The 19,590-nt window shown below is 44.7% G+C and overlaps 1 protein-coding gene across 5 annotated transcripts in view; it reads right to left on the minus strand.

The window, feature by feature from the left end:
- Nucleotides 1–1,115: 1,115 nt before the first annotated feature.
- The window catches only part of RABGGTA (Rab geranylgeranyltransferase subunit alpha), a 38,591-nt gene continuing 20,116 nt past the window's right edge, over nucleotides 1,116–19,590 (minus strand). For all 5 annotated transcript variants that reach the window (XM_070767390.1, XM_070767392.1, XM_070767395.1 and 2 more), the window contains exons 8-17: nucleotides 16,521–16,603; nucleotides 16,325–16,426; nucleotides 14,223–14,328; nucleotides 14,062–14,113; nucleotides 7,565–7,653; nucleotides 6,683–6,771; nucleotides 5,901–6,017; nucleotides 2,785–2,898; nucleotides 1,451–1,538; nucleotides 1,116–1,335 (exon numbers count right to left, since the gene is read on the minus strand). In XM_070767390.1, coding sequence (XP_070623491.1) covers nucleotides 1,187–1,335; nucleotides 1,451–1,538; nucleotides 2,785–2,898; nucleotides 5,901–6,017; nucleotides 6,683–6,771; nucleotides 7,565–7,653; nucleotides 14,062–14,113; nucleotides 14,223–14,328; nucleotides 16,325–16,426; nucleotides 16,521–16,603 — 989 coding nt within the window. In that variant the 3' untranslated portion in view covers nucleotides 1,116–1,186. The remainder of the gene's footprint in view (nucleotides 1,336–1,450; nucleotides 1,539–2,784; nucleotides 2,899–5,900; nucleotides 6,018–6,682; nucleotides 6,772–7,564; nucleotides 7,654–14,061; nucleotides 14,114–14,222; nucleotides 14,329–16,324; nucleotides 16,427–16,520; nucleotides 16,604–19,590) is intronic.

The raw sequence follows: 19,590 nt of genomic DNA on the forward strand, positions 1-19,590 counted from the left end.
CTCCCTCCAAAGTCAAAGTCAGGTGAAGTATGAGTACTGTAGTATAAAGCCTTAGTAAGACCAGACCTGGAATCCTCCAACTCGTTTTGGTCACATTACTAAAAATTTCACAGCAGTGAGAACAATTCATCAGTGGAACTGCCTGCCACCGGAAGTTGTGAGTGCGCCATCACTGGAGGTTTTTAAGAAGCGAGTGGACTGAAATGCTATAGGGCAGTGATGGCGAAGCTGTGGCACGCGTGCCACCATATTGGACGGCACATGAGGCGCTGCCTTACATGCATGCGCTGTGCAGTTGATTTTCAGTCTTGGGGAAGGCCGTTTCGTCCTCTGGAGCCTTCAGGGAAGTTTCCTGAAGCCCCAGAGTGCGAAAAATGGGCAAACCATACGTTTGGAAAAATAGACTTCCGGTTTTCCCATTCTGCTGTTTTTCGCACTCTGGAGCCTTCAGGAGAGCTTCCTTGAAGGCCCCAGTGTAAAAAACAGCACAACAGGCAAACCGGAAGTCCGTTTTTTCAAACTTCCGGTTTGCCAGTTTTTTCACCGTCCCAGGTTTCAGTGAGGCATGCACGCATATGAGGGGACAGAGGGGGCATTGTGCGCATGTGCAGGGGCAGCACGAGGCGGTGTTTGCGCACACGTGAAAAACAAGGAATGCATGTAGGTATGTGCACATATGCTAGTGCATGCACCCATATCCGTTTGCCACACGAAATGAAAATTAATTTTAAATTTTAAAATTATTTTTAAATTTTAAAATTATTTTTAAATTTTTAAATTATTTTTAAATTTTTAAATTATTTTTACATTTTTAAATTATTTTTAAATTTTTAAATTATTTTTACATTTTTAAATTTTTAATTTATTTTTAAATTTTTAAATTATTTTTAAATTTTTAAATTTTTAAAAATTATTTTTTAATTAATTTTAATTTTTAATTTTTAAAATTTAATTTTTAATTTTAAAATGTTTGCCATCACTGGTATGGGGTCTCCTAATCGAGGTTGGGGGTTGGACTAGAAGACCTCCAAAGGTCTCTTCCAGCTTCCAGGCAGGATCCCAATAAACAAACTCACAGGACAAAGCATGCAAATAAACTCGCAGCACAAGGCCTCTGGATCGGGATGATTTTAATTGGCAATAAATTAATTGGTCTGTGGTGCTTTCCATCCCCCTCCCCAGAAAATCAAGTCAGGATGTTAGGGATGTTGGGGAGCAGCGTGGCCAATTCTGACCGGATGCCCGGAGTTTGGCACAGGGGGTTTCCTTGGAGGTTGAGCTGAGTCAAGGCGGGGAAGTCGACCAGGCTCCGGAGGGCGGAAGCTCGCTGGATGCCTGAGGAACGCAAAATGAGTTAAGGAAGGTTTTTGGTCAGAGATATCTCAACCCACCGCCTCTCAATCTCCTCAGGCCCCGTCCCTGACAGGCCTCATCCCACCCGCAAGGATACGGTTGTTGCAGAGCGAAAGCTCCTCCAGAGAAGGCAGCGGGGGCAGCCCTTCCAGGCTCTCGATCCGGTTGTTGTCGGCCTCCATCACCTGGGGAGGAAACAAGCAGAGAATCAGAGATACGGCGAGTTCTCCACTTAACGACCGTTAATAATGTCACGATGAATGAGCTACAACCTGATTGGTTTAGAATTGTATAAACAGTAATGCACCTTTGCATAGGTATGGGCGGTGGTTTGTTGTGATTAGTGGTTAGTAGTGGTTTGTAGTGGTTCGTGATTAGTAGTCTGTAGTTAGTGGCGGCGGTGTATAGTAAGATAGTACTGTATCGTGTTCTGTACATGGGAAAAAGGGAATATAGCTTTGGTACAAAGAAGAGTAAAAATTCCCCTTTTTTGAGAGCTTCTGACAAGCAAATTCAACGGGGAAGCCAGATTCACTTGACTGCCAAAAAATACGACTTCAGCAATAGAGTAAACAACACCTGGAATGCACTACCTGATTCTGTGGTTTCCACTCCTAACCCCAAAACCTTTAACCTTAGACTATCTACAATTGACCTCTCCCCCTTTCTAAGAGGTCTGTAAGGGGCGTGCATAAGCGCACCACTGTGCCTACCGTCCCTGTCCTATTGTCTACTTTTTATCATTACTTATCTAATGTTTTATATGTACAAATTACCAGCCTATAATTGTTTGACTGACTAACTAACATAACATAACATAACATAACATAACATAACATAACATAACATAACATAACATAACGTAACATAACTCTGGAGGTTGAGAATGCCTCCTCCCAGAATTCCAATTCCAAGAATTTGCTGGGAATTGTAGTCCGGACGTTCCTTCCATCGCTGAATATGGAGAAGCTGCAATGGTCATAACTCTGAGGACTGAGTAAGTCCATTTTCCCTCAGTGCTGTCATGATTCTGGACACACCCTAAATCAGGGGTGTCAAAGCTCAATTTCATTGAGGGCTGCAACAGGGCTGTGGTGGACTGGGGGGGGGGGGTCATGGGTGTTGTTAACTAGGTAGTTGTGGCCAAATGGCTGGGCGTGGACAGTTTGGCGCCCCTCCCCAAACCGCTGGCCTGATATTTTGTCTTCACATTGGGCAGATCAGGCTGAAGCGACATGGGCCGGCTCCTTAACATTTTCCAGGACGGCTCTGCAGACCAGATCTGACCACATTCTGGGTCGGATATAGCCTTGTGTTTTGACACCTCTGCCCTAAATGAACACTTTTAATTTGAGGAGAACTTGTGCAAAGCCATGGCTGATGGGTTTCGGGACTCTGATTTTCGGGGGGCGGGATGTGGGGGTGTCTTACCTCTAGGCAACGCATCATGGCCACTGTGGGGGGCAAGGTAGAGAGAAGGTTGTCGGAGAGATTCAGGTGTGTGACCAGCAACAGGTGTTCCAGGTGACAAAGGCTAGTCAGACCCTAAGAAAAGGAAAATATTTATATATATAATTATTTTACTTAAAGATAAATAAAAATATCCTGATATAAATCAAAATATTTTACTATTATTTTAACCGTTGAATCCTGTCCCAGCTTTTTTTGGCAACTTTATAGGCAGGTAAACCTGATCGCCTGTCCATCACGATTTCTTAATATTTTTTAATATCAATATTGCAACTTTTGTCATATTTTGCATTTTTTAACTCAGACGCAGTCCAATTCGCGATTCCTTTTTGTGACCTTCGGACAAGCAAAGTCAACCGGGGAGGTGCTGGATTTGCTTAACAACCGTGCTGTTCGCTTTACAACTGCGGTGATTGGCTTAACAGGGCGCGGAATGAGGAAGAATTCACTTCGCAATCGCCTCGCTTAGCGTCAGAAACATTGGACTATGACACGGACATACGTCGAAGACTACCTGTATTGCACGAAGGTGAGGCTTCCAGGATTAAAACATGGGCAAAATTTTATGATTGGCTAAAGAAAAGAACAATAAAGAAATAAATAAAAAATTATGCAAAGCAACACGTCAAATAAAAGAATTCAAAAATTAATAGTATGTAAAAAGAAGTGAAATTCTCTGATCAAATATCCAAAAAGTGGGGAAACTTTCATTTCCCAAATGTTGTATGTATATGTTTTTATGTATGTTTTTTCTTTTGTCTTGTATGTCATATTTGTAAAAAAACACACAAAAAAATTAATAAAAAATAATAATAAAATAAATTTAAAAAAAAGGTGTGACATTTGCACCCAGTACCAGTGACTGCTTTAACTTGGGGAGAAAAATAGGTGTAGAAATATCAGAAAAGGGTGTAAGGTCTCCTGCTCGGCCACGGCGGGAGGGAGGAGGGGCTGGACTAGATGACCTTCAAGGCCCCTTCCAACTCTGTTAATCTAAATTTACAAAAACCATTGGGAAATCAATATGAGGCCAAACCCTTCACCCAAAGCCTTCCGTTTCTCCTTCTGCAATTATGAGATTTTTTCCCCCCACAAAGATCCCAACCAAACCTTCCAGTTTGTAAATGTGAGCATGCTCGCACACCTGCACTCACTACGCTAGCTTGCGCCCCTTCTGTGTATACACTTTACTAATACGCGCAGCTAGCACAAATGCGCGGGGATTAAAAACGTGCCTAAATCGGATGGCACATGCAGGTTGCTACTACCAGTTCGTCGAAACTAATCCGAACCCGTTGAATATCACCTCTAAACCTAAGGAGTCCAAAAGTTGACTTTCCAACCAGGCAGGGATTCCTCTTCGACAACGCTCCCGGAACGCTCCCGGTGACGATGTGGGCATGCCGGAAGCCAAATCATGGGTGAGGACAACATGCGTGACCAAGATTTTGGCAATTTTCGTCAATATTTTTGCTTCTTCCGCGAATGCACGGAAGCAAAAAAAAACCCCAGCAAAAATTGCCAAAATCTCACTCTCAAGTACATCCTTGCACAAAATTTCGCTTCCGGCAAAAGCTGAATCTCACACCGATGTGTGTGTCCACCCACCGGTCAGCTGGAGCTCCACGTGCAGCTCCATTTTCGATACTGGAACGCCGTATTGGGCCGTACCGGCTACAACCTGCTAGTGTTTCCCACCCTGCAGAACTTCCGCCTGGTTCCGCCCCAAGGGAGAAAAATTAATTTTTTTTTTCAGGTCAAAGATCTTCTGTATTGGTCAACATTCCCGATGCGGGGAAGTTGGCTCATCTCGCCTCTTATTTTAGTTTATGAACCAATTTCCTTAGAAGCCACAAAAGGAGGAAGTGGTTACCACGTACAACCGTAGCTTAATTTTTGTAAGCAGGGGTCGTGGGTTCATCCGTCTCACTGTCTCTCTATTGTGCATTGTGTGCTGAAAGGTGAGGAATATAGGTAGTCCTTGACTTACGACCATTTGTTTAGTGACTGTTTTGAAATTACAGCGGCACTGAAAAGAACATCATAAGAACCTAAGAAGAGCCCTGCTGAATCAGGCCAAAGCCCATCGAGTCCAGCATTGTTTAACACAGTGGCCACCCAATTGTCCATGGGGATCTTGAGCAGAAAGAGAAGGCAAAACCCTCCCTTTGCCCTGACCCCCAACAAATGGGACCTAAGGGAACCTTGCCTGCCTCAAATAACATAGAGGCGGCACATGGACATCCGTTTCAATAACCACCGATACACTTGGCATCCATGAATCTGTCTAATCCTGCCTTGAAGCTATTAAAGAAGTGACCTAGCAGCCATTTTTCACACTGAGGACCGGTTTGTGGAAAACCAACCCATCCCCAAAGTTTAGAATCCGAATCAGAACTACAATAGAGGTCATTTAGTCCAATCCATAGACATTGACAACATTCCCCCTCGGTCAATTGCAAAAGGCAGCTCATCTTGGATGGGCTGACATCCTACGACTACATCTGTCTATCCAAAGTCCTTGGGAAGGACCGGATACAGTAGTCCCTCGCTATACCGCGCTTCACCTACTGCGGCTTCACTTCATCGCGGGTTTCTGAGGAAGTCGATCGGCAGATTTAAACAGCCCGCCGAACTCGATCGGCAGGTTTTTTTTAAAAAAAAAAATCTAAAATTGTAAATACTGTATTTAAATACTGCATCTAAAATAAATACTGTGTGGGAAGGGGTTTATAAACACTTAAAACAATGAAAACTTACCAAACAATTACAATATAAATACTTAAATAAGTACTATCAGTCGATAAATTCCCCATCGCGGATTTCACCTATCGCGGCCAGGTCTGGAACGTAACACCAGCGATAGGTGAGGGACTACTGTAATTTTGAATCCCGTCTCAGCATTTGGGAAAAAAATTCCAAATCCCGTCTCAACATTTGGGTGGCTCTTAACAAAAGATGAAGAGATACCTCTCCTCTATTTTTGGGTACCCCAAGAATTAACCAAAGCGGTCACACCATCGCCATTTTCCCAGGATGCTCTTTGGAGTACCACCTGGGACCCTCCCTCCAACTACCTTCTGGGATAGGTCCACCACCCTCGAATCGGCGTACTCCATCTTGAGGACGCTGTTCTCAATCAGAAACTTGCTCCGGAGGTCGTTGAGGTACGAGGAACGCATGGGGTCTGCGGCCTGACGGACGAAAGACAAGCATGAGAGCACCATTAGTTTGCTGTCGACAAATTTGACATGGGAACGTATCCGGGCGGATCATTTTAGTGTAAAGATACAGCAGGCTTTGTCATCCTCAGGGCCTTTTTAAGGAGGGGTGGGCTTCAACCGCCAGAATTCCCCAGCCGCTGTTCTTTAAAGTGGATGGACTTCAACCCCCAGAATCCCTCAGCCAACATGCTTGTCATGTTGGGTGGATCTCAAGTCCCAGAATTCCCTAGCCACTATGGTTTTAAAGCAGATGAACTTCAATTCCCAGCATTCCTGGTCACCTCTGTCTCCACTTTGTTGAAATCCACCTCTATTTTGTTTATTGCATTCCCACCCTCTGTTAATAATAATAATAATTTATAATAATAATTTATCAGATTTGTATGCCGCCCCTCTCCGAAGACTCGGGGCGGCTCACAACACAGTAGCAATACAATATAGCTACAAATCTAACGGGTGTAACTCATGGGATTGGGCGGCATATAAATCAATTAAATTAAAATTAAATTAAACTGGGAGGACAATAACCAAAATCCCCAGCCGCTGAGGTAAAACGTTGCGTGCTACATGTGCGAGATTAGCTTCCGAGCAAAGTGTGAGTCACACCAGGCTTTGGCGTTCTCTCCCAGGCTGACCTTCAAGGCCGCAAAGTAACGGAGGGTCTCTTGTTCGTATACCAAGGGGTCCAAGGCCCTCATGAGGAGGATGATGGTTAGTAGGCACCCTGAGATTAAAAAAAAGAAAAAAGGACAGATTCAGATTTAATCAAGATACCCAACTCAACTCAGACGCCGTTAATTCATTCGCCAAAAGCTTCCTTTATGCTCCATACTTTTCCCCACCTGCCCTAATTCTTGGGGTCCCACTTAAGAACAATCCTAAAACATTCCATTTAATGTTTTCTTTGATCGTCTGTTTATAGGTAGTCCTCAACTTACGACGAGCACTGGGAAACAGAATTCCCGCCGTTAAGGAAAGGAAAACAGTGGCTATTTACCACTCTTTTTTTTTCACCCTTTGAATTCCCTGACGTTGTTAAGCGAATTATGCAGTCGTTAAGTGAATCCGGGCTTAACACCCACCCAACCTTTTTGACTTTGCTTTGTCGAAAACCGGCTTGAAAGGTCACGAATGAGGATCATGTGACCTTCCCATCCCTCCGGGGCGCAAATAACGCGCCCACATTTTAAACGGTGAGGCCGTAGGGAAGTTTGTGAAGGTTGTAAGTGCGAGAAGCGGTTGTGGGTTGTTTTTGAACAGTGCTTGCTGTCATTCTGAACGGTCACCAAATGAGTGGTGGTTAAGCCCAGGAATACCTGTACCTCTCAAGTTGCTAGTCTTGAAGGATGTTAAAACAACATTGGAGGTTCCCCTCTAGAGGTTTCTATGGGCTGTCAGTAGAGTCTTAAGGCCTAGTAACTTAGGAAAAATTAACACTTGAGGCGGCTGCTACTGAGGTCTCTTCTCAGGATCCGTCGAGTTGTGTGTGTGAAGGGCAAAGGAGATCCAGAACCTACACTTGTTTTCCGGCTCCAAGGCCTGTAGTTCCTTGCAAGATTCCAGCTCCGACTGCAGCACCGTGGACTTTTCGATGGAGAGTTCGCACCTGAGACAAGAGAAGGAGGCAAGTGGTCAGGAAGGTGTGAGGTATCATCAATATGCAGATAGTACCCAGCTGTACATCTCCACCCTATGTCCAGTCAACGAAGCAGTGGAAGTGATGTGCCGGTGCCTGGAGGCTGTTGGGGTCTGGATGGGTGTCAATAGACTCAAACTCAACCCAAATAAGACGGAGTGGCTGTGGGTTCTGCCTCCCAAGGACAATCCCATCTGTCCGTCCATAACCCTGGGGGGGGGGGGGGAATTATTGACCCCCTCAGAGAGGGTGCGCAACTTGGGCGTCTTCCTTGATCCACAGCTCACATTAGAGAACCATCTTTCAGCTGTGGTGAGGGGGGATGTTTGCCCAGGTTCGCCTGGTGCACCAGTTGAGGCCCTATTTGGACCGGGACTCACTGCTCACAGTCACTCCCGCCCTCATCACCTCGAGATTCGACTACTGTAACGCTCTCTACATGGGGCTACCTTTGAAGAGTGTTCGGAAACTTCAGATCGTGCAGAATGCAGCTGCGAGAGCAATCATGGGCTTCCCCAGGTATGCCCATGTCACACCAACATTCTGCAGTCTGCATTGGTTGCCGATCAATTTCCGGTCACAATTCAAAGTGTTGGTTATGACCTATAAAGCCCTTCATGGCATCGGACCAGAATATCTCCGGGGCCGCCTTCTGCTGCACGAATCCCAGTGAATGATTAGGTCCCACAGAGTTGGCCTTCTCTGAGTCCCGTCAACTAAACAATGTCGTTTGGCGGGTCCTAGGGGAAGAGCCTTCTCTGTGGCGGCCCCCGACTCTCTGGAACCAGCCTCCCCCCGGATATTAGAACTGCCCCCACCCTCCTTGCCTTCCCTAAACTCCTTAAAACCCACTTTTGCAGCCAGGCATGGGGGAATTGAGATATCTCCCCCGGGCCTATACAATTTATGTATGGTATGTTTGTATGTATGTTTGATTAATAATGGGTTTTTTAAAATGTTTTTTAAATTATTAGATTTATTATGAATTGTTCTATTGCTGTTGTGAGCCGCCCCGAGTCTAAGGAGAGGGGTGGCATTCAAATCAAATCAAATCAGATCAGATCAGATCAAATCAAATCAATAAAGGAACGAAAGCAAGTCTTTGCCTCCAGGAAAGAGAGGAAGGAGAGAGAGAGAGAAGGAAAAGAGGGAGGGAGAAAGGAAGGAAGAGGAAGAAAGGAAAGGTGGGAAGGAAGGAACAGGGGGAGGGAAGAGGAAAAATGGAGGGAGGGCAGGAGGAAACATGCGGTGGAAGGAAAGGAGGAAAAATGAAGGAGGAAAGAGATGGGGATGAGAGGAAGGGAGGGAGGAGAGAAAGATGAGAAGGAAGGAACGGAGGGGGGAAACAAAGGGAGGGAGAGGGGAATGAGAGGAAGGAAGAAAGAAAGAACGAAAGAAAGAAAGGGAGGAATGACGCGAAGGAAGGAAAGGAAGTAGGAGGAAAAACAAAGGGAGGGAGGATGGAAAGTGAGATGCAAAGGAAGCAATGAAGGGCGGAGGAAAAATGAAGGAGGGGGGATGGGGAAGGGAAGGAGAGGAAGGGAAGGAGAGGAAGGGAAGGAGGGAGGAAAGATGCAAAGGAAGGAAAAAAACAAAGGGAGGAAGGAAGAAGATGGGAATGGAAGAAAGAAAAGAAGAGGGAAGAAGGAAAGGAAGAGGCGATGGAAATGGAGGAAGGAATGGAGGAAGGGAGAGAGAAAGGAAGGAAGGAAGGATGGAAGGAAGGAAGGATGGAAGGGAGGGAGGATGGATGGAAGGAAGGAAAGAAAGAAAGAAGGAAGAGGTAGCTATTATGAACCCCTCTGTCTTCCACTTTGTTCATCCAACAGTTAAATTAGAATTTCACAATTGGGGAATTCTGGGAGTCAAAGTCGACCCATCTTAATGGGGCTGAGATGGAGAAACAACCTCCCTTCCCTCCAACTCCCCACCCCTATTTTGTACCACTGAGCTTTTTTTATAAACGCACACACCCTCCCCCCCCCCCCCAACATCCGTGGAAGGGTTTTCCTCCCGTGAGTCAGGCAGGGCTCAGCGCTCACGCTCGGCTGAAGGGAGCCTGAGGCTTAAGTGCCTGAAAAAAAAGGGGTTGGGCCCATCAATCACCCCTGGCTGACTCGGTTTCCCCTTTAGCCAGCTCATGGTCCGCCCTGGATGCCCCAAGAATGGAAGGGAAGTGAGTTTGAGTAGGCGGAGAAGGGGAGGGAGAGCAGAAGGAGGGAGGGGGGTGACGATGAAGAGGAAACAAAGTGGATCGTTTCCCTTCCTTCCTTCCTCTTTCCTGCCTTTTTTCCTTCCTTCCTTCCTTCCTTCCTCTTTCCTGCCTTTTTTCCTTCCTTCTCTCTGTCTCTCTTTCTCCTAATGTTTTCCTTCCCTTCTTTCCTCTTTCCTGCCTTTCTCCCTCCCTTCCTTCTTTCCTTCCCTCTACATGTTCTTTCCTTCTTTCCTCTTTCCTGCCTTTTCTTTTTTCTTTCCTTTAATTCTTTCCTTCCTTCCCTCCCTCCCTCTGTCCATGCTTTCCTTTCCTTCCTTTCCTCCTTCCCTTGTCCCCATGCTCCTCCCTCCCTCCCTCTTTTCTGCCTTTCTTTCCTTCCTTTTCTTTCTTCCTTCTTTCCTTCTCTGTCCCCCTCTCCCCCAGACTTTTCTTCCTTCTTCTCTCTTCTATCCTTCCCTCCCTCCCCGTACTCCTTCCTTCCTCTTTCCTGCCTTTTCTCCCTTCCTTCCTTCCCTCCCTCCCTATGCTCTTTCCATTCTTCCTTCCCTCTCTCCTTCCTCCCTTTCCTTTTGTTAAAAACCTAGTAGGGGAAAAAGGTTTGGCCAGAGTGGACGAGGGAGTGCTCTATCTATCTATTATATGTCTGCCTGATTGTCTGTCTAACTATCTCCATCCATCCATCCATCCATCCATCCATCCATCCATCCTATCTTTCTTCTATCTCTCTCTCTCTCTCTCCCTACCTATCTACCTACCTACCTCCATCCATCCATCCATCATCTCTCTTATCTACCTATCTGTATCTGTCTATCTGTCTGTCATCTATCTATCTATCTATCTATCTATCTATCTATCTATCTATCTATCTATCTATCCATCCATCTATCTATCTACCTACCTACCTATCTTTCTTGCCTATATCTCTGTCTGTCTATCTCCTTCCTTCCTTCCTTCCTTCCTTCCTTCCTTCCTTCCTTCCTTCCTTCCTTCCTTCCTCTGAATGACTCAGAGTGGCTTACAACAATAAAATAGCAAAAACAATGTAAACAATTAAATCACAACGAATAACAATAATATACAACCCTATTAAAATCTCACTAACACAATCATACCATGTCATACATCCCAATCAAGTTTTATTAGGCCAGAATTAAATGAAGTGGCAATCATTCACGGCTCCTGGGCCTGCTGGCAAAGCCAGGTTTGTACGTCTCTGGAAAGTCAGTTGGGTGGGGGGCTGTACGGACCTCAGTGTATGGTTGGTCCTAGAGATCTGGGGCCACTTCAGAGAAGGCCCACCCCTGCGGCCCCACCAGTTGGCACTGCTTAGTCGACGGGACCCAGAGAAGGTTGAACCTGTGGGCTCTAACCGGTCGCTGGGAATTATGCGACAGAAGACAGTCCTGTTAATAGTCTGTCCACTTTATGCTTTTACTCAAAATACAAGATACACAGGTGATCCTCGACTTACAATAGCTTGCTTAGTGACTGGTCGAAGTTTTGACGGCACTAAAAAATGTGACTTATGACCGTTTCCTAGACTTAAGACCATTGCAGAGTCACATGATCAAAACCCAGGCACTTGGCAACTCCTACTTATTTGCAGTATCCTGGGGTCCACACGATCCCCTTTGGCGACCTCCCGATGAGCGAGGTCAACGGGGGAACCGGAACCACCTGCTACCGCACAAATCCCAGCGACTGATAAGGTCCCACAGAGTTGGCCTTCTCCGGGTCCCGTCGACTAAACAATGTTGTTTGGCGGGCCCCAGGGGAAGAGCCTTCTCTGTGGCGGCCCCATCCCTCTGGAACCAACTCCCCCCGGAGATTAGAACTGCCCCCACCCTCCCTGTCTTTCGTAAACTACTCAAGACTCACTTATGCTGCCAGGCATGGGGGAGTTGAGATATTCCTTCCCACTAGGCCATTACAAGTTATGCATGGTATGTTTGTGTGTATGTCTGGTTTTATAATAGGGGTTTTTAGTTGTTTTATTAATTGGATTGTTACATGCTGTTTTTTAATCATTGTTGTTAGCCGCCCCGAGTCTACGGAGAGGGGCGTCATACAAATCCAATAAATAAATAAATGAATGAATGAATAAATGAATAAATAAATTTGCTTAACAACCGGGGGACTCGCTTAACAACGGCAGCAATCTACTCAACAACAGTGGTGAGAAAGGTTGTAAATGGGTCAAAATTCATTTAGCAACGGTCTCCCCGAGCAAGGGAAATTCCAGAGTTCCGTCGTGGCCGTAATTTGAGGGCTACCTGCAGGATCAAACCGACAGGTGTAGGTGGTGGCACAACAGTTTGTGTTGTGTTCTCTTGCGGCCTTCCCTCTTCGCTCTTGCACGCTGCCAAGATTTGCTACGGTGACTTGAGGCTTGTTACACGGGGATTAGCTACCTGTCTTCCTCACAGGAGCTTCGGAAGTAGAGATTAACTCTTTCCTCCATTAAGCCAAATCAGGGAGTCAAATCGGCAGGGAGAGATTTCTATCCTAAAGCGGTGTTTCTCAAAAGGCAGCAACCTTTAAGGTGGGTAGACTACAACTCCCAGAGTTCCCCAGTCAGGTTGGGTGGGCTCCCGGAGTTCCCTAGCTAGCATTGTGGATGATTGGTTTTTAAATGAATTAGGGGTTTTATATAACTCGTCAGATTTTTATGATTTTAGATAGAAACATAGAAACCTAGAAGACTGATGGCAGAAAAAGACCTCATGGTCCATCTAGTCTGCCCTTATACTATTTCCTGTATTTTATGTTACAATGGATCTATGTTTATCCCAGGCATGTTTAAATTCAGTTCCTGTGGATTTACCAACCACGTCTGCTGGAAGTTTGTTCCAAGGATCTACTACTCTTTCAGTCAAATAATATTTTCTCATGTTGCTTTTGATCTTTCCTCCAACTAACTTCAGATTGTGTCCCCTTGTTCTTGTGTTCACTTTCCTATTAAAAACACTTCCCTCCTGAACCTTATTTAACCCTTTGACATATTTAAACCATTGAAAGTTACAAAATGTGACTTACAGCATGTCCTCACCATTATGTCCTCGCGACCACATGATTAAAATGTGGATGGTTGGCATCCAGTAATGGTCATGACTTTCCTATTAAAAACACTTCCCTCCTGGACCTTATTTAACCCTTTGACATATTTAAATGTTTCTATCATGTCCCCCCTTTTCCTTCTGTCCTCCAGACTATACAGAATGAGTTCATGAAGTCTTTCCTGATACGTTTTATGCTTAAGACCTTCCACCATTCTTGTAGCCCCTCTTTGGACCCCTTCAATATGTATTATCAATATCTTTTTGTAGGTGAGGTCTCCAGAAAGATTTGATGGATTGTCTTTTTTAGTATTTTAAATCTTAGATTTCTCACATATTTTGTATTTGCCTTGTTTTAAGCCGCCCTGAGTCTCAGGAGAAGGGCAGCACCGAAATCTAATTAATAAATAATAAATAATAATAAATAGCCCAGCTGCTGTGGCCTAGAGGGGGAGCACTTGCTTTGCAATCAGGAGGTTGTGAGTTCAATCCTAGGTAGAGGCAGATATAGAGGCTCCTGCTTGGGCAGGGGGTTGGATTAGATGACCTGCAAGATCCCTTCCAACTCTGTTAAATAATAATTGGGTAGACTTCAACTCCCAGGATTCCCCACTTAGATTGAGTGGATTTCAGCTCCCAGAATTCCCAGTCAGCTCCCAGAATTCCCCAGTTAATTAATTTTAATCCCGTCTTCTTGTGGTTCATCCAAGAATACCAGGTCATTGGCAAAGTAGTAGTTTATACTCTTCATTTCTAATTTTAATTTAATTTAATTTATTTGACTTTTGTACTGCCCAATCCTGTAGGACTCAGGGCGGCATATAATTTTGGTTCCTTTAATACTTGAATTGATTCTGACTTTATTCAATAGTTTTTAGCATCAGGATAAAAAGCAAAGGTGACAATGGACATCCTTGCCGGACTCCTTTTATCTGGAATGGTTTAGTCACATCCCCGCTTATTGGCTGTTGGGGCATGTATATTGTTTATATCCTCTGTTCAAATTTATTTCTGAATTTCATGTTTTAAATTTGCCAAATCATATGCTGCCAATTTACACTATCAAATGCCTTTTGCGCATCTGGAAATTCTGACGACCTCCCTTACCTGAACACCTGTTCCTCCGTTACCGAATCCTGGTTCCAACAGTCCTTGTGACCTGGAGAGGAGAGGAGAGAGAGAGACTGAGGGGGTGTGGTGGTCAGAGGTCCAGCTGCGGACACAGGAAAATGTAGTGGTGGTGGATAACTGGGATATGGTACAATCACCTTTGAAGAGGACGCATTCCTTCTGCACATGTCCTTCAGCCCAGAGGACGCGAAAGGTATGTTGAGGCCAATGGTCATTGAGGGCAGACGTTGGCAGGTCACACAGCTGGGGAAGTAGCCGGATTTAAGGAAAAACAGCAACCCAGAATTCTGGAAAATGGCAAAAGCAGCTGCCCAGCCTCCTGATTCATATTCAGTCAGTTCATTTAGTAGTCATTCATTGTCCCAATGGCATATAACCAAGTGACTTATTGGCCATTTTCCCCCACACTTATGACCGCTGTGGCATTTCCAACAGTCATATGATCCAAATTCAGATGCTTGGCAAATGACTCGTATTTATGACGGTGGCAGTGTCCCCAAGGGTGTGTGTGTGTGGTTATGCCATCCCCTTTTTGAGACCTTCTGCCAAGTAAAATCAAGGGGAAACATGGATTCACAGTAGAACCATCTTTCTAACTTAAAAACTGCAGCGGCTCACTTAACAACCGTGGCTAGGAAGGTCATAAATCGGGGCAAAACCTCCCTTAACTACTGCCCTGCTTAGCAATGAAAATTTTGAAACTAAATGTTGGTCGTAAGTTGAGCATTAGGATAGCCCCTTCCTCAAATTTACAGCCCTTGTATTTTTGCCAAAATAGTCCATTGGTATGCTTGATCTGGGGCACTGGTTTCTGATGCCCCAGAAAAATATAATAATAATAATAATGATGATGATGATGATGATGATGCACAGATGATCCACTGGAACCTGTGCCGGAATTACCAAAAGAACTGGTGGGATCATAAGCCCCAACTAACCTCAGATTGTGTCCCCTTGTTCTTGTGTTCACTTTCCTACTAAAAACACTTCCCTCCTGAACCTTATTTAACCCTTTGACATATTTAAACCATTGAAAGTTACAAAATGTGACTTACAGCAGGTACTCATCCTTATGTCCTCGCGGCCACACGATTAAAATGTGGATGGTTGGCATCCAGTAATGGTCATGACTAACATGGGTGGCTTTCTCACAGGGAAAGCCAAGCCAGATTCGCAGAATGACTGTTCAATTCACTTAACAACCGAAGAGATATGCTTTAGCCAGCTTCAAAATTCCTTGCTATCAAATAAAACACCTGCCTCTCAGCTGGACCACGCCAAATTAGCTGGAAACACAAAGCAGGCTGAAATACACAACATATGGGTTCTAAGCGGTAATTAATTGCCACTGTTGGGATTCCTTGGATTATGTATATTCCTCTGCAGGAATCTTGCTAAACAGGCTCCGTGGGAATCTTTTTTTTCTTCTTCTCATTTTAAGAAACTCCTTAAGTGATATTTCTCAACCTTCGCCATTTTATGATGGATGGACTTCAACTCCCAGAATTCCCAATCCAGCATGCAAAAACTCCATTCCCATGCAAAAACTCCATTCCCTTCGTAAGGCGAAAAGTTCGTAAGATGAAACAATGTTTCCCATAGGAAACAATGTAAAATCAATTAATGCGTGCAAGAAACCCCCCCCTGCAAAAATGGCGCTCCGCTGGGCACCGCTGCCTGGCTGTTGCCTTTTGAAACAACCGGGGGACTTCTCGGCGTTCTCTGGAACGCCGGACAAGGAAGTTTGGCAAAAGTTCGGGTTCGGCGTTCGGGTTCAGGAGGACGCCGAGAAGCCCCACCGCCCGGCTGTCAGCTTTGCAAAAGAGCCGCGGAGCTGTCGGCCGGTCGGGAGGCTCAAACGGAGGTGGGGAATCCCAATAGGGAATTCCATGGGCGGAGCTTTGACGTCATGAAGACGTCCTTCCTGGAGTCCACGTCCTCCGTTTGAGCCTCCTGACCGGCCGACAGCTCCGCGGCTCTTTTGCAAAGCTGACAGCCGGGCGGCAGGACTTCTCAGCGTTCTCCTGAATCCGAACGCCAAACCCGAACTTTTGCCGAACTTCTGGGTTCAGCATTCGGGAGAATGCCGAGAAGCCCCCCGGCTGTTTCAAAAGGCGACAGCCGGGCGGTGGAGCTTCTCGGCGGCCACCCGAACTCGAACTTTTGCCAAACTTGTTTCTCTGCTCCCCAATAAATCCATTAAGGGCTCGTCCTTGGCCAACCGAATCTCAAAGGATACCCACATATATCCGGGTTTATTTTTCCCATCCGGTGTGCGCCAACGGACCACCAACGGGGACTCGTCTCCAAACACGATCAGGTCATGCGATGCTGGAGCCACCTTTAAAAAAAAAAAAGGAGAGAAGGAAATGGTCACCACGGCCGGTGGACTTCTGAAAATCTTTCCTTTTTCCTCGAGAGCCTCTGGAACTCACCGCCACCGGATGAGAGAAGGCCACGGACAGCGAGGTGTTTTCTCTGTTGACGTAGACACAGCGAATGGTTGGCTCTGAATCACCTAAGGAGGAACAGAGTGGGAAAAAAAAGTCCTCTTGACAGGGAGTGGAAGATGGGTTCTGTTAAACGTCTCCCATACCAAAACGTGCCCCGGGGGGGGGGAGTTGATATCCCAGAATTTTTAGCTGTTGGGGAATTCTGAATGTTGAAATTACTCCTGCGAATTCAGGAGAATTTAGAGTCAACAAAACAGAATATTTGAAGGTCAGGGTTGAATTGTGGGCGATTTAATTCCAGACGTTTCGTGACCCAAGTGGGGAATGTCAATAGTGCTGAGAAGGAATGGGTCAGAGGTGAGTCCCTCCCAGTTCAGCTGAAATGGTAGAAAACCATTGGTGATGTCATAGAACCGGGTCAATTGATGTTGCTACGTGGGTGCCGCCATCTTTTTTTTGGAAATTTTAATTATTTTTCTATTCCCCCCCCCTTCTTCTACACCTTGTTGGCTGTACAAGTCCCTTAATCAGTCCTTAAGTACTTAGCTAGTAGCTGTGAAGAAACGTCACAGCCCTCCTTCTTCCCGCAAAGTGAAACACACACATACTTTACTCTGCTTTGGTGTCAAAGGCGTGAAAAATCCACAAAGTTCAGACACAGCGAGGCACAATCCTGAAGAACTGCGATCAGATAATCTTCCACAACGGCCAAACTAGCACGCTGTTATTTATAGCAGCAGCTCTAATTACTGGAGCCCCACCCAAACACAGGTGGCCTCTCTTATCTCCTGTAATATTTCCTCAATTGGTCTCTTCAATGCATAAGTCTGAGCCTGCGTGGGTCTAACACTTCCGCATCCAAATCGACCGAAGATAATGGAGATTGGCTTCCTGGGCTGTGTGCCAAGCCCCCCTCTTCCAAGTCACCCCCACCTTCTTCTTCGTCCGAGGAAACTGCACTCCCTGAACTCTGCCGGCAACAAAACAGGCCTAGGACATGTTGACATTTCCCCTGCCTCTACCTCCACATTCCCTGGGGTAGGAGCTGGGCCGGAGTCAACCACAACACACCGCCATCTTATTTTTGACTTTATTTTTTTCAGGTTTGTTTTGCACAAAGTGTGGCTACGAGGTGCAGGAGGAAGTGAACCAGCAGCGAGGCAAGTTAGAACCCGCCCCTGGAATGGGTCCCAAAGGTGATTTTTCAAGAGGCAACGGGACTTTTTTTGGTTTTTTCCTTGAAGATGTTTCGCTTCTCCTCCAAGAAGCTTCTTCAGTTCTGGCTGAATAGTGGAGGGTGGAAGGATTGGTATCCTTTTCCAGTCCTCTGGTCGTTAGGATGGTTTTAGCCACTTGGAGGTTTATTTTGAAAAAGCTCCTTTGGGACAATTGGAGCGATGGAAGTGGAGGAGGAGTTGTTCTTTGGGGCCCCTTGGTTCTCTCTGAACTGGGTGGTTCCCTTGCAAACATTTCCTGACCCAGCTAGGTAACATCAGCAGTGCTAAAAGGAAGTGGGGATTTTTGGAACGACAGAGGAGGCTATCTGTGGGGTCCTTGGTGTTTTCTGCGCTTGCTGCTTTTCTTACAGACTTTTTTTTTTAAAGAAAACAATTTTTATCGATTTTTTTTTCAACATTTAAAATCACCTATTCATTTTTTACAGCTGCCCATTATCTGTGTCAATCCTTTTTCTGATCCTAGGCTACCATTTTATACATTCTGCAGTTTCTTTTTAATTATCCATACACGAGGGTGAGTCAAAAAGTAATGCCATTTCATTTATTTTTTATTTATTTATTTATTTTGTCCAATGCATAATACACATTGAAGAGAATAGATATGTAATAATATAAGTAAAGAAAAGAATAGAAGAAAAGATATAAAAGTATAGGTGAACATATTTGAAAGGAAGAAAAGATAAATGAGATAAGGAGAGACAATTGGACAGGGGACATTGGTGCACTTATGCACGCCCCTTACTGACCTCTAAGGAACCTGGAGAGGTCAATCTTGGGTAGTCTAAAGGAAAAATGTTGGGGGTTAGGGGTTATTTCAGGTGAAGTTTTTGATTAAAAAACACCTGAGGTTTTTCCCCAGTTATAAATGATTTCTGAAATATTCTGTTCCTTACTTTTCAGGGTTGTAGACTCGCAAAAGTGTTGCGTCAAAAACAAAGAGCAGTGATTGAATTCCTTGTAGCTAAAGGGGAAACCCCTGTGAACATTCACAGACGATTACAAAATGTGTTTGGGGACAATATTTTAGATTATAGCAACGTATGCAGGTGGGTCCTTCGTCGGAATAATGAAAAAGTTATTCCAGCGACGAGGAAGTGAAAACTGCCGTGAAGAAGTGGCTCAACAAAAACAGTCAACAAAGTTTTTTGAGGCAGGGATACTTGTTCCCATTCGAAGGTGCAACACTGCTAGTGAGAGAAACGGTAACTACGTTGAGAAGTAGAGATATAATGGTGGTAGTGTTGGTAATTATATCTGTCCTAAATAAAATTCTACTACTTTTTGACTCACCCTCGTACATATTCAACTGCATTACACATTTCTACTATTCCAATTGCAATAATTATCCTTCTAGTTATAAATATAAACATAAATATAACTATAACTATAAATGTACAAACACCTACACCGATAGATATATATAGAGAGAGATATATAGATTATAAATACATCTATAGTTATCACATGTTTATGCTGATTTCTTTTTTTAAAATTAAGGGAGACTAGGATAGCGCTATTTCGGCCTTGTTCTGGTTATATTGTTCTATAGTTATATTGTTCTATAGTTTTATATATATATATATATAGTAATAGTAATATATATATATAGCTGAAGGGATTGGATACTGTAGTCTAGAGGTTAATTCTCTGCCTTACAAGGCAAAGGTTGCAGGTTCAAGTCCTAGTGAGGGTTATGGCTAGCTGATGAGGCCAAAATAAGGCCGAAATAGATCTATCCTACTCTCCCTTAATTTTCAAATTCAGCCAAAACATGTCACACACACACACACACACACACAATGTCACATGTTAGG

The sequence above is a fragment of the Erythrolamprus reginae genome, chromosome Z (genome assembly GCF_031021105.1).
Source record: "Erythrolamprus reginae isolate rEryReg1 chromosome Z, rEryReg1.hap1, whole genome shotgun sequence".
NCBI classification, from domain to species: domain Eukaryota; kingdom Metazoa; phylum Chordata; class Lepidosauria; order Squamata; family Dipsadidae; genus Erythrolamprus; species Erythrolamprus reginae.